The sequence below is a fragment of the Cryptotermes secundus genome, unplaced genomic scaffold, assembly GCF_002891405.2.
Source record: "Cryptotermes secundus unplaced genomic scaffold, Csec_1.0 scaffold161, whole genome shotgun sequence".
Lineage (NCBI taxonomy): Eukaryota > Metazoa > Arthropoda > Insecta > Blattodea > Kalotermitidae > Cryptotermes > Cryptotermes secundus.
Window position 1 is genome coordinate 371,180 of NW_019738350.1, and position 25,266 is coordinate 396,445.

At 42.5% G+C, this 25,266-nt stretch overlaps 1 protein-coding gene across 3 annotated transcripts in view; it reads left to right on the top strand.

Moving 5' to 3' along the window:
• The window catches only part of LOC111870716 (probable nuclear hormone receptor HR3), a 387,261-nt gene that overhangs the window by 136,888 nt on the left and 225,107 nt on the right, over positions 1-25,266 (top strand). Inside the window, exon 1 of one of the 3 annotated variants that reach the window (XM_033753974.1) lies at positions 13,795-13,927. The exons of the other annotated variants lie outside the window; for them this stretch is intronic. Coding sequence (XP_033609865.1) covers positions 13,837-13,927 — 91 coding nt within the window. The 5' untranslated portion in view covers positions 13,795-13,836. Of the gene's footprint in view, positions 1-13,794; positions 13,928-25,266 lie in introns of those variants that run through there. 3 annotated transcript variants of the gene reach the window in all.

The following is a 25,266-nucleotide window of genomic DNA, read 5'->3' on the forward strand; positions in this document are numbered from 1 at the left end:
GATGATCAGAAAGGGGAAAAGCGGTCCGGAAGTGAACTCGACGTTTCGGGAGAGAAATCAGCTTAACTTCTGATAAGCTATGGTCCATCTAGGCTTCTGTTAGCTAAAGAAGTCTTAAAAGTAGCCTCTAGTATTTGGAACAATCCCTCAATTATTCAAGAAATTTCCTACTTTTATGCAACCTGGCTCATTACCACATTCACAATAGCCCATCAGCACGCAAATTGTTCCAAGCGGTATCGCTTCTGACATGGCTTTTATTTCAGAGTTTCTCAGTTCGAATCTCGTTTGGAACACCGACTATCCTCATTCATGTATCATCAATCAATCAATTTTCATCATCATGGGTCGCGCCATAGCTCAAGCGGTTAGTCGCTGGCTTCCCACCGCGGCGGCCCGGGTTCAATCCCGGGACTGTTCAAGTGGGATTTTTTCTGGACAAAGTGGCGCTAGGGCAGGTTTTCTCCGAGTACTTCGGTTTCCCCTGCCAATCTTCATTCCACCAATTGCTCCACAATCACCCTCCCCTGTCATCTGGGGCTGGTACAATAGGCCAGAAGTGGCCGCAGTACAAGGGACTTAGTCCCACCCCACTAGCAATAAAAAAACTCATCACCGTGCGGAATGACCCTCTAAACAACGCCCATTACTAGGCAACAGATTCGTAACACGCACTAATGCACTAACTTGGAAGCGGTGATGCGGTCCGTGTAACAGCTGCGTGACGCAACAAGAGAAATAACTTTTGGAAAAGCGTTTTCTGTGCGGTCCGTGCTGAAATGTTATAAGCGGAGAGTCAGTGGATTGGAGGCGGGATCGAATGCTTCCACCGTGACCTTGTGAGTCGTAGAAGGTGACGAAGAGGGAAGTCTCAAATCTGAGACAGTAAAATATGGTCGGGAGTCCAAAGACACTCGGACCCGGGGAAGACTGCGCTGGCAAGGCCAGCAGCATATACAAAAGACAGACCCGTCCTCTCGTCAGAGAGGGCGTCCCACAAAAACAAGACCGTAACTACCAAACAGTAATAAATATCTGGTCATGAGCCGTTACCAGGCGACAAGAGGTAAAGGTACATCAGACTGAGAAGACTAAGTGCGTGCTGTAGTGAATTGCAGAAAGCCTGAATTAGCGATAGCGGTTTAGTTACTAGTAGTTCCGATTTTTAAATGGTCAGAAAATACAGTTACCTATCCAAACCCTGTTTATATGTAGTTGTTACTGTATCGCGTGACAGCGTGATGGAATTCACGTCTTCTTACTTGTATAGAATCTGTCTAAAATAACTTTAACATGCATCATCATCAACGACTTCAACATTATATGCATATGTAAATAAATAGTAATTAAAGACGCCCCTATGTTTAACAACTTAAGGACTACGCCAGGAAGGCCTATGAGGGAGTGGATTAATAGATCCACATTTTCTTGACCTCGACACTAGCTGGAGGTCAGGCGTCAGGTTCACGCCCCAGCCGCTTTGCCCCCGTGGAAAGAGCCCCAGGTACCCGTTTGATAGGAGGTTGGGTGGACCTCAGAGCCGGTTTGGACAACGTGGAGAAGAGAAAACTCTTGACCCTACCGGGACTCGAACGCCGAACTCTCTGTCGTTCACCCCGTAGGTAGTCGCTACATTTAGGAATGTTAGAAACAAAAAGTATGAAGATGGGCTTACCCGATATGAGAAGCATTATGCGACACAGTCTATAAATTCGTTTATTTTATTTATTTCGAAGTCTTGAAGACAGATAAGGAAGAATAGCAAAGTGTAAGGAAAGTAAAAGAAAAAGTAAGGCTATCCCTGTAACAGACCGCGAAGGCCCATAGGATTGTGAGACGTTGAGGGCCCCACATTATCTAGACCGTCGCCTCAAAGATGGCGGTAAGGTTGTCAGCCTTACGCGCCGGCCGAGCTTTACTCCCCAGGAAAATTTTTTAATTAATTCCTGGTACTCATTTCTGTTAGAGGCTGAGTCGACCCCAGGGCCATGTTGCGGCCGGATGGATTAGGTCAATTGAAAAAATCCAATGACCTCATCGGGACTTGAACCCGCGATCAGGAAAATGACAGGCGCTTTGTTTTTTTTTGGGGGGGGGCTGCAGGTGAAAGAGCATAATTTTCTTACAAGATTCCCATGCTCCGTCCAGTCGTCCTTCTGACAAAGGCAGTGTGGAAGTGAATACGTTAGAATGCTTAGAAGCAGTGGTTTTGTGTTAAGGGCAGCGGAAGTTCTGCTTTATGATAATTGGTGAATTGCATAATTTGGGAATGTAATAAAAGGGTCTAATTTTGGTGAATTTGTACAAGGAGGGCATCAGTGGAAGCACGTAGCAGCAACTATAATTTGCTTCAAGGTGTATGAAAACCGAAAAAGCCTGTGCCAAACTGGCCATCACAGGAGCTTCCGGATATATACAGACTTCCACGTAGCAAACAGAAGCTCACGAGAGATTTCCTAACGTTTCCCTACAATACGTAGACCTGTCGGTTTAGCGATTAACTGAATTACATGTTAAATAATACACACATTAATATAACTGACTGTGTGAATTAAGGGCAAAGCGAAGGTAAACTTATACCTGGGCTTAATTAAAGAAGCACCAAGTCATGAAGATGTAAGAAGGAGTGGATCTCGGCACTAGCTTCACACGCCCGCTACTGTACCCTGGGTAGGGGTCCACGGTAAAGGTAAAAGTAAAACTCTACGTGAACTTACCGGTCACAGTGGCCGCGCGGTCTAAGACATGAACTGCCTTCACTTGCTCGAACGGTAGGATCGTGGATTTGAATGGATGTCTATGTGCGTTTATTCTGTGTTTGCGTTGTTCTGTGCATAAGTAGCGCCCTTGCGACGGGCTGATCACTCATCCAAGGAGTACTACCGTCTGTGTAAAAATGAGTACTAAACAGAAGAATAGGCCAGGGCCAAATAAGTCTGTAAAGCCATTGATGACCGGTCACGGTAGCCGAGCGGTCTAAGACATGTACTGTCTTCGCTCGCTCGGAAGCCGGGATCGTGGTTTCGAATCCCACACAAGGCATGGATGTTTGGTATGTGTATGTGTTTATTCTGTGTTTATATTGTCCTGTAGAGGCCTTGCGACGAGCTGATCACCCGTCCAAGGAGTCCTACCGACTGTGAATAGGATTAGGAAACTGAAAATCAGAGGCCAGGGCCCAAGGGGGCTGTAGAGACAGTGAAAGAAAATTATCTCTGCGCTTAATTAATTAAGCACCACGCCATGAAGACATGAAGAACTCTGCACTAGGTGAAGGTGAATGGGCAGCTTTGAGCCAAGGCTACTTTACTCTGAGCAGAGGATCCCCAGTAGGTAAAGCTGTCCCTGTGCTTAACTAATGAAGCACACCCCGTGAAGACATATAGACCCCCAGTACCAATTCAGTAGGAGGCTGGTCCGGCCGAGGTCCAGGCTGGACGCCATGGGGAAAATATAAAACATTTTCTCCTGCCGGGAATCAAACCGCAGTTCCTGGTTCACGTAGGCTCTAACCTAGTCATTCTACCGACTGGGGTATTACTGTTTCCGAAAAGGAACACTCCTTCTTTTACCCTTCTGACAACCCTGTGTGTCTCACGCCAGGCAGCTCCGCTGTGGACACTTTTGTGTTGGCGATGTTTGTAGTGGAAACTTATTTTCCAGCTGAGCGCGTGCTGACAGTGGTCAACTCTGCCTGGAGTCACAGTACTGGGTCCATCCGAATGCAGGACACGTGCTCTGGGACGCAACGTTGTACCTCTCCAGTGTAAAATGTGCACTGTCTGTAGGATTGGACTGCAGTAATGAGCCCTGATAAAATAAACGGCGATTGTTTTAGACCAGAACGTAATATTAGGAATGCTGACTTCATTTATTAGAAGACTAACGTCATTCTGGCGAAACATGGCGTTGTTAACAGTCCTACATTTTGGCTCTTGTTTAAAACAAAATAATCTCCCTGCAATGATGTTAAGTCCATGTGATACCAACATGGGCCTAGGCTGAGAACCACTGCTCTAGAAGACTTGTCTTTGGTGCTTCTGCAGATATTTCAACTTCCTTTTTCTTGTAGATTCTAAAGGGTTCTGATGATGGTGGATGACACAGAATTACTGGGTTTTGGGACTTTTACCATCGTCCGGAATTCTATGTAATAGAGGACACTCTAGGTGATAGTGGACGGGACGTTTCGGAAACTGGATCTGCTTCCGTCTTCAGGTCAGAAAGGAAGACACCTACTCAGTTGCGCTCCGTAGAAGGAGCTAATCTCAATTACCTAAAGTGTTCTCTATTATCTGGAACTCCGGACGATGGAAAAGGTCTAAAAACCCTGTAATTCTGTGTTGCTTTTTCTTGGTTTGAAAAAAAAACATGGAGCAAATTAAAGCTATTATATTGAGCCGTGAAGATGGAGACGGAAGGTGATGGACGTTACTAAGCAAGTATTAGAGTATCTACTAGCCAATTGCGTCGAGTTTAGTCCTTCCTGAGACAATTATAACTGCTCCGCTAGTCAAACATTTCACAGCGTCTTATCGAGCACTCAGTCTCGTGAGGATAAGTGAGGACCTATTTCAAGGAAATAGCGGCTCCGGTCTAGAAAACCAAAATTAACGGCCGTGGTAATTCGTTGCGCTGACCACGGGACACCCTCTATCCGCTAAAGTTGGCACTAACTTCGCTGATAAACGGCGGTCGATCGGTCGGTATAGTTCGCTTTCGGACTAAAACCATGGAGTCTGTTTGTTTGTTTTTTGTTGCCTATCGAATACAACAATTCATTTCCGTGTCACAACCACGAGAACAAATCAAAACTTGATTCAGAAGGAAATTAAAACGAGATTGAATTCGGGTAATGCTTGCTACCATTCAGTCCAGAACCTTCTGTCTTCTCGTCTGCTATCCAAAAACATAAAAATTACAATATACAAACTTATCAGTTTGCCTGTGGTTCTGCATGGGTGTGCAAGTTTGTTTCTGATGTTAAGAGAGGAACATAGATTGAGGGTGCTTGAGAACAGGGTCTTGAGGAGAATATTGGACTAAAGAGAGATTAAGTGACAGGAGGCTGGAGAAAACTGCATAATGAGGAGTTTCATAACTTATACTCTTTTCCAAGTGTAACTGGAGTGACCAAGTCAAGGAAGATGATGTGGGCAGGGCATGTATCACGATTGGGGAGAAGAGGAATACATATAGGACATTGGTGGAAAAATCAGATGGAAAGAGACTACTGGGAAGACCAGGGCGTAGGTGGGTGGACAATATTAAAATGGATCTCAGAGATAGGATGGTATGGTATTGATGGGACTGATCAAGATATAGGCCAGTGGAGGGCTCTTTTGAACACGGTGATAAACCTTCAGGTTTCATAAAATGCTGGGGAGGTCTTGAGTAGCTGCATAATTTGCGGTTTCTCAAGAAGGGTTCAGCTCCACGAGTGAGTGAGTTCACAAGAGCTCACCACTGGTCCCATCCATGAACCAAATGAATTCAGTCTGCACCATCCCGGCTTTTTTTTTTAATCCCAATTTTAGTATTGTGGCGTATAGACACTTTGCTAGGCAAAGACCTCGAAACAAACGAGACAAGAGCCTTTGGCACACAACGACGCGATAAACACGCCTCTATAACAATAGAATTACTGTTGGAAACGGTGTTAAGCAACCCGTTGCTAGGCAGCTGCGACAGTTGGAATACAGCAAAGGAATCTGGGTTGTTTTCTATGTGGTCCGTAACGAAGGGTTTTTTTGAAGACAATTGGGGCGAACCAGTTAGTGAGCTGAGAGTTGGATTCTGCATGGGATTCTGTGATGATAGGACCTGAGCGCCTGAAGCTGAAGAATATTCACTTAACCGTTTTCAGTGAACGGCTGTTGAAGACAGAGTAGACTGGGAAAAGGCTTAGTGGGTGCTGTGGTGATTTTTAAAAATCCGTTCTCCGATATAGAAACCGCGTTTATAGTCACCACATCACGTGACAATATTATCTTCGTATCTACATCTGGACCGTCCCACTGGTTCATTCAGGTTTTCCCACTTATATACTTTGCATTAACTCCTCTCCCACGCATGCTACATGTTTTACCTATTTCATTGTTTTTCATTCGACGGTTCTAATAACGTATGGTGAGATTCACAAGCATTGAAGCTCCTTTTTTGCAATTATTTCCAATCTCCTATTACTAGAGCTCTCTTAGGTCCAAAAAGATCTCCTCAGAACCCTGTTCCCAAGCCCCCTGACTCTACTTCCCCAAACGAGAGAGATGAAGGCATATTTCACAACTGACAACATCGTAATAAGGCTGTTATAAGTTCCTTAAAAAATGATACTCATTTATTTGTGGCTGTTAACTGTATCGGTTTCTTTACCAGAGAATGTCAGTTCAGTTTTAAGTTTTGTCTTGAACTTATTTTTTCAGTGCAGATTTGCTTGATATTGTAAGCAGCTTTTCTGTTGCTTGCAAGTTTATTTGATGTGGATTGTTGACGTGCGCCTCCGACTGTCAACTGTCATTGTGCCAGCTTGAACGTTTTTGTGTTCAGGCATGTTTTGTTTGATGTCTTTTTTTTTTTTCAAAATAACTGAGAATGGCGATGCTCTGATGTTTTTCATTATTTCGATCGATGTGTACAGCGGCTGTCCCAGAACAATTTTAGCAGACTGAATTTCCCTTGTTCGGCGCTGTACGATTAGAAACATGTTTAGGATGTAATTGCGGACATTTTTAGTCTTCTTCCCTTTTTTTAAAAAAATGAAAGGAGGTTTATGGGATCAACTTGATCAACTTGGAGTCTGTGTGTGTATCCGTCTGTGTCAGCCTCTCTAATTCTTCTCTGTGTGTCCATCTGTCTGTGTATTTCCCCATAATTTTTCAGGTTTATGAGGCTTATGAAATCACTTTCCTGACTGTGTGACTGTGTGTCCCCCATTATACACATATTTTCGTTTTGTATGCGGGTTTTTTTGTGTCAAAGCAAGTAGTCGATTAGTTCTTCGCAGGAAATTCTTGTTAAAGTCTGTAATAACTAATAAGAATGGTTTCATAGAAGTTTTTACTACCATAGTTCTCTGCTATTTAGTTTTATGCTATTAATGTGCCTGAATGAATGTGGGCACGCGGTAGCATAGTTGGTTGAGACACTATGCTACAAGTCGGAAGGTCGCAGGTTCGATTCCTGATGAAAGGGAATTTAGGGAGAGACGGTCATTGAGTAAATAAACAACACACAGGTTTGATATGGAGAGGTTAAATCTCAAGAAATTAAGCAAGGTGGAGAGTGAAGGGCAGTGTCGTGTTGAAATCTTAAATAGGTTCGCGGCTTTGGAAAACTTGGACGGTGAAGAGAATATTAAGAGAGATGGGAAACTATTAGAGAGAATATCAAAATTTCAACCACCAAAAGTTAAGGTTATTATGAACTGAAGAAGCATAAGCCATGGTGCCCACAAATATTACATCACAGGAAACAAGCCAAATTCCAGTGCTTACAGGATTCAAGCGAGTTAAATGGGGATAATCTGAACAATATAAGACGTGAAATCAGCATGCATTTCAGGAACAAAAGAGGGAATATAACTAAGTATATGTTGCTGTCTCGTCACCAGAATGCAGGGCAGAATTATGATATATAGCTAAGAGATGTTTTGAAAATGTGGCAGAGTTCAGATATTTGAGAACGGCAGTAACAAATGAAAATTTGATTCAGGAGGAAATTAAGAGGAGACTGAACTCGGGTAATGCTTGCTACCATTCAGTCCAGAACCTTTTGTCTCCTCGCTTGCTGTCCAAAAACAAAAATTAGTATATACAAAACTGTAACTGCGGTTCTGTATGGGTGTGAAACTTGGTCTCTGACTTTAAGGGAGGAACATAGACTGAGGGTGTTTGAGAACAGGGTGTTGAGGAGAATATTTGAACCAAAGGGAGATGAAGTGACAGGAGTTTGGAGAAAACTGCATAAAGAGGAGCTTCAAAAGGAAAGAGACCACAAGGATGACAAAGACATAGGTGGGTGGATAATATTAAATAGGTTCTAGAGAGATACGTATAGGTTGGGGTGGTATAGACTGGATTGGTCTGGCTTTTGATAGAGACCAGTGGAGGGCTATTGTGAACGCGGAAATGAACCGTAGGGTTTCATAAAATGTTCGGAATTTCTCGAGTAGGTGCACAACTGGAGGCTTCTCAAGAAGGACTCAGCTCCGTGAAGTTAGTTAGTTAGTTAGTTATTCTCACTTGATTTGCCAACGCTTTCAATAGCTTAGAGTTAATAGGTCAATTAGTGAATAATTAATTGGACGGGGTAAAGAAGGTTGCGCCGGTCACGGTAGCCGAGCGGTCTAAGGTATGCACTGTCTTCGCTCGCTTGGAAACCGGGATCGTCAGTTCGAATCCCACTCAGGGTATGGATGTTTAGTTTGTGTGCGTGCGTTTTTCTGTGTTTGTGTACAGGTAGAGGCCTTGCGACGAGCTGATCACCCGCCCAAGGAGTCCTACGGAATGTGTAAGATCTAGAAAAACCGAAGTGAACGGAGAAGTTCATGGAGGGAGGCCTAGCCCACTGGGGCTGCAGTGCCAAGGAAAAAAAAGAAAAACGAAGGTTGCGGACATGTCCCTAGTTGTGATTCTTTCCTGGCATATTTTCGGATAGACTGAGGAAAAGCGCAGTAAGGGCAATTGGACTCCGGACAGAAATTTGAGCCCCGGACTTCCGAAGTGTGGTGTACGGCTCCTTGTCTCCCATATGGTGATTCGTCAAGTATTTTATTTACATCAATATTGCATCGAATCAGTACCCCCTCGAAATAATTGTTTTGTGTTCTGTGTTTATCTGGCTAGCTACTTCCCCGGAGGCGAGTCTCTTTTCAGAAGCTAATAGTCGCTTAACTTTCCAAGAAATGCCTTATGGAAGCTGACCTGACTATCAAAGTACTCGTCTTCACTTCCCAGAATTTCTAAATATTAATTTCTGCGTTCATAAGAGCCTTCCGCATTCTAAGCTTGATGAATATATTACTGTAACGTCCAAGTAAATACTTTCAAATTATAACTTGCACTTTAAAGCGGGACACGCAGTACCGTAGTTGGCTGAGGCACTATGCTACAAGTCAGAATGTCGCGGGTTCGAATCCAGACGAGGTCGTTGAATTTTTCAATTGAACTAATCCTTCTAGCCGCACTATGGCCCTGGAATCGACTCAGCCTCTAACAGAAATGAATACTAGGAATGTTCCTGGGGGTAAAGGGCGGCCGGGGCGTAAGGCTGCGCCATCTGTGAGCCGATTGTCTAGAGAACATGTGGGAGCCTGTACATCTCATAACTCTGTGGGTCTTCACGGCCTCTTACGCGAATAATTTTACCTTTTTTTTTACCTTTTACCTTGCATTTAAAGAATGTCCTTATAATGTCTGCTTTTATTCTTAATGCGAACTACTGGCTCTGAGAACATACCTTTAAGCTACAAACTAAATTTCAATTGAGCAAAATAAAAATAAATTCTAAAACATGAGTACACAAAATTATTTTTAATACACAAATGATCGGTTTTTTCCTTTTATACAGTCAAGTCTCTTTTTGTGCTGTTTATTTTTATGTGGTTTTAAAGTTATGCGATGCGATACACATTTAAGTTTTTCCTGGGGTTCCCCGTTGTATACGTATGTACCTATGCTCGGGTCGTTCGTTCTTGAGCTCTGACAGCTATCGCTGGAGGAGGTGGGGAGAGCACTACTTTAACGGAATTTTGGAAGAGCTACATCATCAGAAACACTATCGAAAATATAGGCAAAGCATGGCATGAATTAACGGCAAGCAATATGAGGGCAGTATGGAATCACATCATACCACATCGTGCAAATGATTTCATTGGTTTTGAAACCCATTTTGCTGAAGTCACTAATAACAGTGGAAATTGGACAGAAACTTGGTTTCACTGAGTTAGATTCCGTCAACGTAATTGAGTGCATCAAATCGAACACTAATGAACTAGACAATGAAACACTTATTAACATAGATGAACAACGGGCTTATGAAGAACGGGAGGACAACTTAGACAACGACGACTGTGTTGAAGTGCCTGCACGAGAATTAACAGCTGAACAACTATCCAAAATTACTGGAATGGTTGAAACCTTGTCGGAGCATATTATGGAAGTTGATCCCAATATTGAACGTAGCCTTACAATTCGCTGAACGGTAAACAATAGAATTAATTGCTACAAAGAAATGTACGAAGAGAAAAGGCCAAAGAAGAAAAATGTGCAGAAATCAATATTGCAATTTTTAGAGAATAAAAAATGAATTGCGAAAAACATGAATTTTTTAAAATTGTTTCCAATAAAGACATTTTAATTTATTACTCGCGTTTTATTTATTGAAAAACGGAACCTTTTTTGGAACCAATTATCATTTTTTGCATATATTTAGTTCCCCCATTAGTCCGGTTTCAAGCAGCCCGGGATACTGGCGGAACCGATTACCCGGACAATGCGAGGTATTGCTGTATACAGTAGATTTTCACACGATAAGATCCCGTTCTCGCAATTTCAAATCATACCAAAAAGATCTTTCAGTACCCATTTACAAAATATAACAGTAATCGAGCAAAACAGTATACTACACTTACACTTCCTTCTGTGAAAGCCAAATGCCGTTTCGGAGAAACATATTGCCTCCATCTTCAGAGTCGAAGAGTAAAGCAAGCAAGAAACGACCATAAAGCAGGCAGCAATGTGTATATTGTCCCTAAGTAATTAGCTCCATGTAGCAGAATCCTTCATAAAAAGTTTACATTTTCTCAGCTAGTTTAGAAATTTCAAGTACTCTATCAAACCCAATTGTTCATTACCGTGTTCACGAGAGCCTGACACTGTACCCTATCGTGAGCCACATGAATCCGGTCTACACTCCCTCAGCTTATTTTTTAAGATCAATTTAATATTATTATACCATCTTGGCTAGGCCTTCATAGTGGTCACTTTTCTTCACGTTTTCCTACCAAGACTTATGTGCCTTTACCTGCCCTGCCATGCGTGCCATATGCTCCGCCCACCGTATCCCTATTAATTTGATGATCGCGGAAACGTTTTGTGAGGATTCAAATAATGGAGCTTCTCATTATGCAGTTTTGTCCAGCCTCTTGTTACGTTACTCCTCCTAGATGCAAATGGAGTTCGATTTTCAGCAACGGAAAGAGATTTTTCTGCACCCCACACTGGCTCTGGGACCCACCCATCCTCCCATCCAATGGGTACAGGGGGATGTTTCCATGGGGGTAAAGCGGCCGGGACGTACATGTAACCACTCACATCTATCTACTGCCGAGGTAAAGAAGACTGAAGCTATAACTCGCTCCCTCATATGTCTCCTTAATTAAGCACAGGAACAACTTTACCTTTGAAGCCCCAATGTTTTCCTGTGTCATTGACATATTATCGGGATTGAGAGTGTCGTTAAATAATCAACTTAAAAAGATCCCCAGTATCGTGTTCTCAAACATTCTTAGCCCTTGTTGTTGCCATAATGTTGAAACCCATTATTTGCACCCATACAAAGCAACGGTTATTTTTATCTACAATTTATTTCCATGTCTTTTACTTTAATTTGTGTCAGTTTAAAAATAACTCATATGTGTGTTTTGTGAGTCTTGTCGCTTTAATATCAGCCACCCTCGGCTGTGGACTCGCCCAGGGACCGACCGCAAGACACTACTCTCTTTCTCTCCTCTTGAGCAGACCTGACTCTCCCAAACAGAGCGCGCGGCGCTGTTTCCGTACACGCTGAGCTGTGCTGGTCTCAGTGCTTCGCGTGTAGGGCCCGCGCAAACACACGCTGCTTGAGGGAGGACAGTGACGCGGGTAGTCGGTCCTGCTGGGGCCCGTAGCCGTGTGCTCTCCACGTATCGACTCACGCCCACACCCGGCATTTGTCTTGCGCCTGTATTTCAACAAAATCCCTAATGGAAACGTCTCCGGTGAAACAAAATGGTGATATTCATTGATGTAACAAACGGTGCGGGTAGCTAATGACCACCTGTATGTAATTTTAAATTGACTGTCTTTCAGTACCACTCATATGTGGTTTCATGGCCTTTTCAACTGAGACACGAATTGTATTGTTTTTATATTGTATTCCTACTAACGGTGCTAGACAAAATGGAGTGAACTGCCTGTGATTATTAAATTTGAGTGTAATTTTGTTAGCTGTTTTCCGTAATAATGTCATTCATAGAAGAAAGGAAATGAAGCAAACAACAGTATACATGATTTTAGCTTGTGCAACAATATTAAGTCGAAAAAGAATTTGCGTGCTAAATGAAGTTACTGAAAGTGTTCTTCAGCAGTGTAAGCGTCAGTGAGCGCCGACAGTTTCGTCCATGTGTTCTGTAAGTGACAGTGAGAAGATATGGCCTCAGTTCTTAAATAAACGTTTATAACTTGCTGGTTTCAGGCTTCGTGATTGTCGTACTGTTATTAAATTCCATTAACGTTAAATAAAATACACGACTTTTCCTGTCTTCGCTGGAAACAGAACATCAAACAGTTCTTCGGCTGTTTCTATTACGTCACTTGTTTACGCATTAATGTATCTTGCGTCATTGATTGGTCCCGCCCCGCCCACTGGCGTCCAGAGAAACGTGTACATGTGTACAGCGAAGGTACAACACGCAAATCATTTGCACTTGTAAAATCTCCATGGTTACCATAAAAGAAGATATATAAAGTGTTTTAAATGATGACTAGATACGTAACAAAAACGCTTTATTCGTGACGAAAAAAGCTATTGAAATGCTTGAATTAAGTAACAAATGTTTTTCTATTGTGTGTTTGTCATTGTTAAGACTCAGAACACGTGGTTCTTGTCATATTACGGGATATGCTCTTCTCAGACTCTAAGTCTATGTAGAATGAGCAGGTGGAAGTCCGTTACGTCACATGCAGTGAAATACCTTGCGACTTGAACGCATTAACCATTACGATGGAAACATGACCTTCCATTACTCCGTAGCTAAGAACAGAAATTCTTGTGCGCATGTCTCAATACATTGATGCTGGCTTAGTGTACATAAGAGGACACAACTAAAAAAAATGACTGTTTTTGTAGTAGAATGATAATAGCGTGCATAACTTACATCTTAATGAGTGATTTTAAAGCAAGAATGCGTTCGATATAATGAATCAGCTTGAGAAGGACTCGCAATGGATAAATTTTATAATTTCTTAGAAAAGCGTGTTTCTCCATCGATTTTTGTAACTACATGCGACCGTCTGTGTGTATCTTAAAGCAGATATGTCACCAGTTCTGTCATTATATTTGTTTCAAAACTGGATCAAGAATATATCTGATGGATTTTCTGAATGTTGTTCAAGCTTACAAACTCAGATATCGTAATGGGTTAGTGGGTGTGGGCACAGACATTGTGGACGCTTTGATACATGCATATTATGGAATTTTCTGGTTTAGATATGTCAGATCATCAATAAAAGCGCCTTACGACAGAAGAAGTGACATCTACGAGAGAGGGAGGTTTCTGAATAGGATTGTTGTGTTTCTGTGTAGTCCATTGTTGTGACCTCGTTCTGAATCATGGTAGTTATCATCCGAACACATCTATTACTGCTGGTGCTACGGAAAGTGCAACTGAATAAGATTTCAGTTAATTAAAGAAATAAAAGATTGAGTGGTTTGTGTGAATTTCAGCTGTTCAGCGAGTTTAAAATTTTATCGGTAAGGAATTACAAATTGGATTTACTGCAGTCTGAAAGCTAATATGGATCCTGGTGATTGGGGATTAGATCTGGTTGCTGAAGACTAATTCTGAAGGCCGTCCCAATGTTTGAAATGTGGAGTTCGGTCACCTCAAAACTCGAGGTGACCCAGCAGCAACAGCAACAACCCCACACATCTTCTGGCTCAATAAAAGGTGCGTTGCATTTTGAGTATTCTAAGGTTCATTTTTGTATTTTCTACAAAGAAAGGAGCCGGAATGGCGCAGTCGGTATGGCAACTGGCTATGAGATGGATGGATCAGAGTTTGAGTCCCGACAGGAGAAAGATTATTCTCATCTCCCACATCGTCCATACCGGTTCTGGGGTCCACCTAACCTTCTAACCAATGGGTACCTGGGGCTCTTTCCCGGGGGTAAAACGACCGGGACCTGAAGCTGACCACTAACCTTCAGCTAGTGTTGACGTCAAGAATACGTGGATCTATACATCCACTGATCAAAGGTCTTCATGGCATAGTGCTTAATTAGTTAAGCACAGGGATAAATCCACCTTATCTTTCTGCAAAGGTTTTGGATACGTACTTGGTTATGAGGTCAACGCAACGAAAATCATCATACAAAAGTAACTTACATTATTAGATTGTATAAGTCATCCCTGTAACAGGCCGTGGAGGCCCATAGGGTTGTGAGACGTCGAGGCTCCCACATTTTCTGGACAATCGGCTCACAGATGACAGTGAGGTGTCAGCGTTACGCACCGGTCAACCTTTACCCCTCAGGAAGATTTCTGGTACTCATTACTTTTAGAGGCTGAGTCGCCCCAGGACCATAGTGCTGCCGGAAAAAATAGGTAATTTGAAAAAAAATCCACATCATTGGGACTCGAACCCGCGACCTTCAGTCTTGTAGCATACTGCTCTAACCAACTACGCTACCTAAGGTTATTATGTGAATGTTACAGTTGAGTAAGTAACACTTTTTCAGATGTATTGCTGCTGAGATAATATAATATTTGACAATATAATTTTCGTGTAAGTAGAGGCCTTGCGACGGGCTGATCGCTCCCCTGGGGAGGGGATTTTACTGTCTGTAAGATCAATAGTTCCAGATTAATTCTGATAGGAAACAGGTCAGATGGACTAATCCGTCAAAGGAGAAGAAGAACTTATTTTTTTTTATGAATGTGAATCTAAGGTCAACAGAATTAAAATCATTATAAGACAATAACTTCAATTATCTGATAAAACTGAATTTATAGATTAATGCAATTCTAAAGTCAACACAGTGAAAATATTCGTAAATATGCAACTTAAATAAGTGAATTAGTTGCAAATCTAATTTGATTTCCATTCCTCATTTAATATTTCCTCAATTAACATTACATTAAAATTCCTGTAAGGTTTGTCACGGTGGTGACTGTTTTCTGGAATTTAGCACTCTGCAGCATGGTAGAAGTTTACCGAAATTTGCTAGACTATACTGCATAGCATCCAAGGAGGTACATTTTCAGCATAATCTTCACTAATGTAATTTATTTACAAATCGCCAGTTAGTTACTTAAACTACAGAAACTCTATGGCAATTTCCTTCCAGCGATATCTCGAGTCCTATCGATCCTACATCTCAGCTTTCTGAAGACTTTGGAAATGTGTGGGCATTGCGTTTGGTTCTATTTCGGTAAACACTGAACGGACAGCCACCGAATGAAGAAGCGACTCTTGAAGGCCCATTCATACGTTAACTAATACCGAGGAACTGAAACCTTCTTCAAAAGCTATTCAAGGGATTCCCAATGGTTTATGAAACCGGAGCGTTCATTACTTTGCTCACACGAACTTTCCATTGGTCCCTTTCACCCATCAGATGAATCCAGACCACAAAATCCCATTCTATTTATTTAAGATCCATTTTAATATTAGCCTTCCACTTACTCTTAGGTCTTCATAGTGGTCTCTTTCCTTCAGATTTTCCTACCAAAATTTTGTAAGCCCTGCAGTTCTCTCACATGCATTTTGCATGACCTTTTGATTTGCCAATATGTAAAACTATGTTACAAATTTGCCCTAGTTATAATTCGCTTAGTGGGAGGTGGAGCCCAACTGGGTCCACTCGGCACGGCGGCCACTTATTGGCCTATTGTAGCCTGTCCCGGGTGATTATGATGGAGAATTTGGTGGACTGAAGATTGGCAGGGGAAACCGAAGTACCATAAATCCTACTTGACCAGACCTGGGATCGAACCCGGGCCGCCGCGGTGGGAAGCCAGCGACTAACCGCTTGAGCTATGGCGCGGCCTGCGCTAGTTATAAATTTAATTGTGAACAATTTTTATTAATAAGTCATCGGTGATGAACCTTGTCAGTTTGCTTAAGATGACCGGACGGTTCAGGAGTTGTATCTGCCCTGTAATCAGATCCTGAGGATGGTCATATAAATGACCCCCGATACGTTGATCAGTTTCAACCAATTGGCATGTTTGATAGCCCGAGAAGATTTCGTTAAAGCTAGACACCGTGAAGGCTTCAAATCGAACCCGGTTCTTCTCATTGTTAATCTTTACGCAAATATTAAACTAGTTTCATATGAGGGAGGTGCCATATTTTTCAGTTGTTTCCCATGAAATCTAATTTCTGAATAAATTACTGAAGTATGACATACGCAAGACGTAAATTATTTGATGTGAAGTTCCTATGCCAGTCAAGAAGACCTCCGTCTTACCGTACAGTGTGGTAGATGATTACCAACCCTGAAGATGGACACTAATCATTGCCAACCATCTATGAAACTGTACGGCGTCATATCCTAGAAGACCGGGTTATCATGAGGGTCTATGCCTTTCGTAACAGATATTTTTCTGTGAACTTTATTTAACAAAGCAAGAATACATATAAATCGACACGTGTTTTGGACGTTTTCCACCGTCTTGTTTTGACTGAAGGAAATAAACTTTTCGGATGTTGGTTACGCTTTCGTCATCATGTAAACTAGAAGCAGGGATAGCGCACGATGCCTTTTCCCCCATTCATTGTTAGGTGTCAGCACTGTAGTGTGCTTCAGTTCAACGCGAATAGAACCGCGGAATACACATCTTCAGGAGAAGTGCACATTTATCAAGGATAAAAGATTTGTGTTCGGTTACCACTAAGGAGAATGACACAGGCTGTGAAGGTTTACGTAACGTATTTGTAGTTAGGCCGATTGCAGGGACAAATTTACAGCTACTAATAGGCTATTAAAGTAAAGCTGGCAACGCATCATATTCTACAAATTCTGAAATTATTTCTCTTGTAGGAATTGAGGTTCTAACAGCGGTGGCTATATAGAGTATCATGTGACGCCATGTAGTCTGGTAGAAGTTTACTAATCGATGTTTGTCCTCAGGTCCTCTCTCTGCGAAGTCCATTCTCTTACCGAGAAGATTTTATTTTGTAATTTTAGGCGTTTTCATGAATAGATTATGATGGGTCTAATATTAAATTTCGGAGATACACACTGCCTCTATCTTCAGGGTAGAAGATTTACACAGACGAATTATCTTAAGGGTGATCAGAGAATGTTCCTCCGAAACGTCGATAAACATTACCATATTACACGGCGTTATGTCCCGGAAGACAACACCAATAACCTTGAGGATGTTGTTAGAAACTGAATTTGTAAATGTTGTCACGTGTATCGGGTGACTGAGACGCGGGTTTCGATTGGTAATTGGATTTATTAACAATCTACAGGTCGTAACTACAAATAATTAGTACACTCTTGTTTATTCACACAATTTACAATCACTTGACGCTAATCTTCTCATTCTATTTCTACTAGTCTTCACTCTCCGCTTCCTGGCAACAGATTTATAACACGGGAGCTATAAAAGTCTCAGCAAATTATGCACTCCCAATCCCACTGCACTACAGCACACATAAAGTCTTCACAACTTGAAGAACTTTCCGTGGCTGTCTCCTACCGAGAAGTCAGAACTCACTCACTCACTGTCACTCTGTCTTGGCCAAAGTCAAAGTCATAGTCACATTGCGACTGACGGTCAGTCAGTCAGTAAGTCTTGGTGTCAAGCCCAATCTGGGGCTCATGACCAGATATTTATTAATATTTGACAGTTAAGGGAGGCGCCCTCTCTGACGAGAGGACGGATCTGTCTTTATATATGCTGCTGGCCATTGCCAGCACAGTTTTTCTCGAGTCCGAATCCCGTGGGACTCGTGACTATATTTTACTCTCTCCTGTTACGACTCGCAGGGTCACGGGTAACTGTGTGGAATCTCGTTATATAGCCGCGGCACGGACCACACAGAAAACACAGTTCTCTTGTTGAAACGCTTTTACAGAACCATTGCACAGCAACGGTGGCGGCGAGGACTCCATAGAAAACAGTGTCTCTATTGTTGTGTAATGTACCGTGTTTACGTAACTGCTGCCTAGCAACGCGTTGATCAAATCCTTTTATAGTATTATTATGTGAATATCACACGGTAATGTCCATGTTCTTTATACTGTGTAGCCTGTCTTCAGGTATCTTATACGCCAGGCATGTCGCGGGACGATTTTTGGTCGATACGTAAAAAGCATGTAAATTCACTTGTAATATAATATGATTATATTCAGATTTTGAAGGGAAAATACGTATTAGTCATTCCTATTTTTCTGTTCTTAACGAACAAGGTAAGTCTGTACTTTCAAAGTATGTTGCTTTTACAACAAACATGTGTCATGTAATAATATTTTTGCTTAAAGCGAGGTACGACGATAGGAGGGGGCGGTAGATCACTGGCAGTTTTGATACTAAAAAGTCGATCACAACCTGTTTGAAGTTGGACAAGCCTGTTATACGCTATGGGGTGATGGTGCTTGGGAACAGAGGTACCTACGTAACTTTATCTTCTATTGGAGTATGAACTACACCTGGCATGGCGTGATACGAGGGCTTTTATACAACTGCTGCAGATAGCTGGACGAAAGTACAATCTCGGGAAACATAACTTCGCAGAATTACGTAATGTAACGCTGTGGTAACCAGCGCCAGCGGTCCCGTGCCAATGTCCCCGCTACAACGCACGCACTGTTTACAAGAGCATCGGTTATGCAACCTCGCTTCACGCAGAGCCGACAGTGTGTTTTCGTGAACAAAATACATGCACAAAGAAACGTAAATAAATAAACATGTGGTAGGACCATAGCAGATCATGTTAAGCGAATCCTTTTCATCACACAATATGAGGGTCTTCAGGTTGCGGATGGAGAAAACAAAGGGCGTATCTCAGGTCGAAACTCAGTTCTCTTTTACTGCAGCCCAAATTTGCTCAGTCCCGGATGGTACAGCAGGAAGTGTAATGTTGGTGGTATGTTTGGCAGGGGAATAGCAGTGTACTATACCTGCATCAGTGTCAGTTTTGTACGCGAAATTATGCAAATTCTTAATAGAAAAACGAAACCTCAGAACATGATTTGCAGTACGTGTACCTGGCTGGATTGGCGCTTGAACTGAAGACATAAATTAAATTTAAATTGAAAATAATAATAGCGATATACAATGTATACTTAGAAGTTTCAACACATAGAGCCCACAACTTGTTGCATCTCATCTCCTTGGCACAATTTTGTAAATTGTTTAATTTTTCATACAGGCAAAGCAATAGAAATGAAACAACTGAAACCAAGAGTTAGCTTACATTCCCAGGTTGCAGTTTCTTTATTAAGCTCTGTGAATTGTAAGCATATAGTAACTGGAGTGTCAAAGCTAATTCCATAAGAGCTGTAGGCCGTATGTTACTCGCTGGTTACGTGGAAAGAGAACCCAAGTACAGGCCTTACTTTTGTACCTGGCCGCTTATTTGCGCATGAGCAGAAATAACAGTAAGGTGGTTGTAGTTACATATAAGGGTGGGGGGCACGCGGTAGCGTAGTTAGTTGAGGCATTGTGCTACAAGCCGGAAGGTCGTGGGTTTGATTCCCGGTGGGGTCTCTGGATTTTCAAATTGACCTAATTTTCTCAGCCGCACTATGGCCCTGGTGTCGACTCAGCATCTAACACAAATGGGTACCAGGAATCTTCCTGGGGGTAAAGGGCGGAGGGCACATGAGGCTAACCTCACCGCCATCTGTGAACCGATTGTCTAGAACCAGCGTGAGTAGGTGGCTCAGTCTGTACCCATCTGCTCACGCTGGTTCTTCGCTCGCGGATTTTTCTACCCTGAAGAAGGAGGCGATACGTTCTTCCGAAACGTCGGTTTACGCAAGATCTCCACGGCGCCACATCCCAGAAGACGGCATTTCACCGCTGTGAAGACCTCAGATCTTACAAATATTGTGGTTATTTAAAGGAAAGTATGCAACAGAATATGATTATTACAGGCTATAATTCATATTTGAGCTGCCGGATTTAATTTTGTCGTTTCATTTTACACTAGGAACTATCACTGGATTTAGAAACTTGCTTCAGAAGTCAAGCAACTATCTTCATATTCACTAGTTCGTTAAAAACTGTTGGAGTAAACGGTAGGTTTATTGGAGTGTGGGTGGGAACCTTTGTTTTTTAGCTGAGCCATTGAGTATCTCTCGTGGTGCTAAGTTAAAACTGCCCCTGTGCTTAACTAATTAAACACTAAACCATGAAGACGTATGGTGGAGTGGATGTATAGATCCACGTATTCTTGACCTCGGCCCTTCTTGCACGTGTATGATTAGTTTCACGCCCCGGCCGCTTTACCCCAGGAACGCTCTGGACACTGTGGAGGAGAGGAAAATCTTGCTTGTATCTGGAACCGAACTCCGACCCCTCGGCCGTCCACCCCGTGGCCAGCCGCTATACCGACTGAGCTATCCTGGCTCCTCATCGAGAAATTCCGAAAAGCAAATCTCCCTTGTAGAGGCTCGTGTGAACGGGAACTTTGGGTAAACCAGTTTTCGTGTGAAGTTACCTAACACGGAGCCAAACTGGAAGGGTTTGTGGAGAAAGGCAGAACGCAGACGGGAGAGGGGGAAATGTATGTTCATTTCTGTCCTTTACTCAGTTCTCTTACTCTCATCTGTTTGTGTCGGTTGGAGTGTTACACACGATTTTCATTCAAGGAAGACAGAATTATCAGCAGTTGAAATATATACAGTGATTTGGAGTTTACGAGTTCCGTGTTACGACTTCCTCAAGTTGTTCTGCTGGTAAAGTCTTTCGAATGTAATACAGACCCATTAGAACGTGACACCAGACGAGTGATAATAACACAGAGGTGTGACGAAGTTCCCTGTCTTCCTTTGTCTAATGACGTAACGAAGGAGCCGCTATAGCGACTGGCTACGGCCTGGACGGCCGGAGGTGTTCGAGTCTCGATGGAGGCGAGATTTTTCCTCTTCACGTCATGCGGACATGTTCTGGGACCCACCCAGCCTCTTATCCAATGGGTATCGGGGGCTATTTCTACGGAGGTAAAGCGGCCGGGGCATGAAGCTTACCATTCACCTCCAACTAGTACCAAGGTCAAAAATAGTGGCTCTATACGTCCACTCCCCATACACCTTCATGGCGTAGTGCTTAGTTAAGTATAGGGACCTTTCCTTTTACCTTTATCGTAAAACAAAGACTGAAATCGGAACGGGGGGCTCTGAAGTGACGTAACAACGAGAAGAAAGTAGGATTAGATTCTGTCTTGTACCAGTCCATGCCCTCACACCTTATTCTTTAAGTCTATTTTAATATTATCATCCCATCTGCACGATGATCTCCCCAGTAGGTTTCTTCCCTTCAGGATTTTCATTCATTTTATACGAATTTATCTCCTGAAGATTACTATCATCTGACAAATAACGCCGTGTAGTCCGTTGGAAGTTAACCGGCTTCTCAGAGGAACATCGCCTCAGTCTTCAAGGGTCGAAGAATAAGACAAGAAAGAAACCAGTGCGAAGCAGGTAGCAAGCAGATCCTGAATATGCAGACATGTTCTTCCGAAACGTCGGTTAACTTTTGAACGGATTACACGGCGTTATATCCCAGAAGAAATTAGAATATACAAAACTCTAATTTTGCCTGTGGTTCTGTATGGGTGTGAAACTCAGTCTCTGACATTAAGGGAGGAACATAGACTGAGGGTGTTTGTGATCAGGGTGTTGTGGCGAATATTTGGACCGAAGAGGGATGAAGTGACGGGAGGTTGGAGAAAACTGCTTAATGAGGAGCTTCATAGCTTGTACTCTTCTCCAAGTAACTGGAATGATCAAGTCAAGGAGGATGAGGTGGGCACAGCATCTAGCACGAATGTGGGAGACGAGGAGTGCGTATAGGTTATTGGTGGGAGAGCCAGAAGTAAGGAGACCACTGGGAAGACCAAGGCGTAGGTGGGTGAACAATATTAAAATGGATCTTAGATAGACAGGATGAGATGGTATGGATTGGAGTAATCTGGCTCAGGATAGGGACCAGTGGAGGCTCTTGTGAGCACAGTAATGAACCTTGGGGTTCCATAAATTGCTGGGAAATTCTTGAGTAGCTGCAAAATTGGCGCCTCCTCCAGAAGGGCTCAGCTCCATGAGTAAGTAAGTAAGTAAGTAAGTAAGTAAGCAAGTTATATCCCAGAAGATAATACTCTTCATAATTACCTCTGTGAGAACCTCAAATCCTACAAATTTATCTTTTAATTTCAATTCTTCCATTCGCGCTTCATGCAATGTCCCTGGTCTGATCGGAATGTCTGGGGATACATACGCGGTATTCACGCATTATGAGATAGCTGAAACACCAATCATTTTGCTTAATGGCTATGCTATTATTTCAACTCCGATACCTAAGAATTGGGTAGCCACAATACTTGGTCTCCAAACGCTCTTATCTATGCATTAGCACTATGTATTTAAATTTATGTCTGTGTAGCTTAAATATTTAGAACTTATGCCCCGGCGCTGGATAGATAGCATCGCTGTTGCAGGCTAGGTAACTGTGCGCGTGCGCGCTCCGCTCGAGTTCGCTAATATCTTCGAACGAATCCATCAGCTTTAAAAACACGGAAGTGTAGTGTGTATACATCATCCCATTCGGACGGCGTGCTACTAGGTCTCATGCAAAGCCTGCCGCAGCAAAGGAGAGCGGGCATCTAAATGCTTGCAATATATATACGTGTGTACTTTCTTAAATGTACGTGTATTATGTCGATGAAAAGAAAGGGCTAATAACTCTGTGTGTCTTATACGCGGTCGGAGGCGTTTGCAAATTCTGTTCGGGCTTCATCAGTCTAGTTACGTAATCCGTATACCGAACACCGTAATTAAGGTAGAGTGTTTTATTTATCAGTCGCGGGGCTTGATACATTTTTTACTGCGTGGGCATTTTAATTGATGTTAACAGCTATATATATATATATATATACCTATATGACGGAGCGGGTTGTTATACCGGTTGACGTATGTTTCGAATCTCGGGAGGTACATGGGCTACTGTAACTGAGTTCTTCGTGATTTTTCTCGGCCTCTCCAGCGAAATACCAGAACAGTAGCACGACTAGGCCACGTTAACCTCCTTCCAAATTCTTCTTAATTCACGAATTATCCCAAAAATCAACCCTGTATATTTAGGTACTGACGGCATCGTTCAATAATCTATGAAGATCATCATCATCATCATCATCATCATCATCATCGTCGTCGTCGTCGTCGTCGTCATCGTCATCATCATCATCGTCGTCGTCGTCGTCGTCGTCATCATCATCATCATAATCATAATAATAATAATCATCATCATCATCATTGCTAGAGCAGCCTTTTTTGACCCATAGCCTCACTTAGAAGGGCATGCGGAATTAGACCGTCTGGTTTTCACTCTTTTAGATTTTGCAATTTTCTAACCGAGCAAGGTTGTCAGACTTGCATCCGAGCCCCATCCTGGAGGACCAGATCCCTGTATTTATGTCCCCCAGTGACGAGGTGGCCCAGATATGGCCCCAGGCACCGGATTCGCTTTTGGTCGCCTTTTGCGACTCAGGGCTACGGTGGAGGTCTTCTAACCCGCCTCCACACGGGACAAACATACAAACAAGGAACACCGTTTTAACCGTTTGGCTTTCGTAACGGTGATGCCAGCGTGTTTTATGTGGGGCAGGAATTGAAATCCTATGGTACAAGAATTTCCGAATTCAAAGGACAAAAGAAATATGAAGCAGTAATGTCATTCGTCGTTTTGTGGGTGTAAAACTTGATTCCTTATTCTCAAGAGAAAGCTATACATTGAGAGTCTTAAGAACAGCGTGGTAAACTGAGGGGAACTGCATAACGAGGAACTTCAAATTATTAACCTTTCTTTTAATATTATAGTGATTAAACACCACAGAATGAGATAGACAGGATATATAGCACGCATAGGTGCAAACATAAATTTCGTGGGAGTATTTGGTTAGAAAGTCTCAAGGAAAGAAGCGACGTTAGGAGATCGAGATATAGAGGAGAGTGATATTAAAATGCACGTTAGACAAATCAGCTCTCAAGAATTAAAATGAGTGAATCTGTCACAGGTTAGGGCCCTACGGAGGTTGTATATCAACATGGCAATGCCTCGTAAATTTTCCTGGTTGCAGAAAACTTCCTGCCCGACAGAACCAGCAGATGGTGAAGGGTGTTCAGCAGTTGACTTAAGTGTTAAGGCAGAATCTACTGTTATACTCGCTAAGTGAATAGATTGAAAGTGCTTTTATTTTCTCCTGCAGATAAGTTCACTGTTAGTCTGTGGGTAATCACAGCACTGAGGAGTGATGCGTCTTAAGGGCTAGTCCATATTGCCCTATAATTAATGTAGTACAGTCATTTTTCGATTGCGCGGTAGATGCTGTCTTAAAAATCGCGTAAATTAAAAACGCGTAAATCAGAAGTTGATTTCCAATAAGAAGTGAAGGAAAATATGGAGTTCCGTGCAAGGGCCAAGCCAACTCGGAGGCTTACCGTTATTTACGCATATACAATATTTACTTCCTATGTCATATTGTTTTATTTCAGGTTTAATACCATTGTTGCACTCAGCTCTCTACGCGCAGCTTCTGTTGTTCTCAGAGCCTAACAGACGTCCGCCATGTTGCCTAATCACATTGAAGTGAGAACTGAAATGACTAAATTAAGACAATAACATTTCATGAAATAAGATTTGAAAGTTTGTGACGACGATGGCGTATGGCGGAGTGGTAGTTGGAGGTGAATGGTCAGCTTCAGGACCCGGCCACTTCACTCCCTGAGAAAGAACACCCGGTACCTGCGGGATAGAAGACGGTGGGCCCCTTAGCCGGTCTGGACTATGGAGAAGAGAACTTTTTACCCTACCGGGACTCGAACTCCGACCCCTTCGTCGTCCAGCCCGTAGCCAGTCTCTATACCGACTACACTATCCCGGCTGTTTCGATGGATTTCATGAAGTTCTCTAAATTTTCAGGGCTTAAAAACTATACGCAATGAATGAAGGCCCAATTCCGAATTAGACACTCAATACAATTCTAATAACAAATAAATTGATATTGTGAGAGAGTGTTTGAAATAATTTATATTGTATTTACTTTATCACACT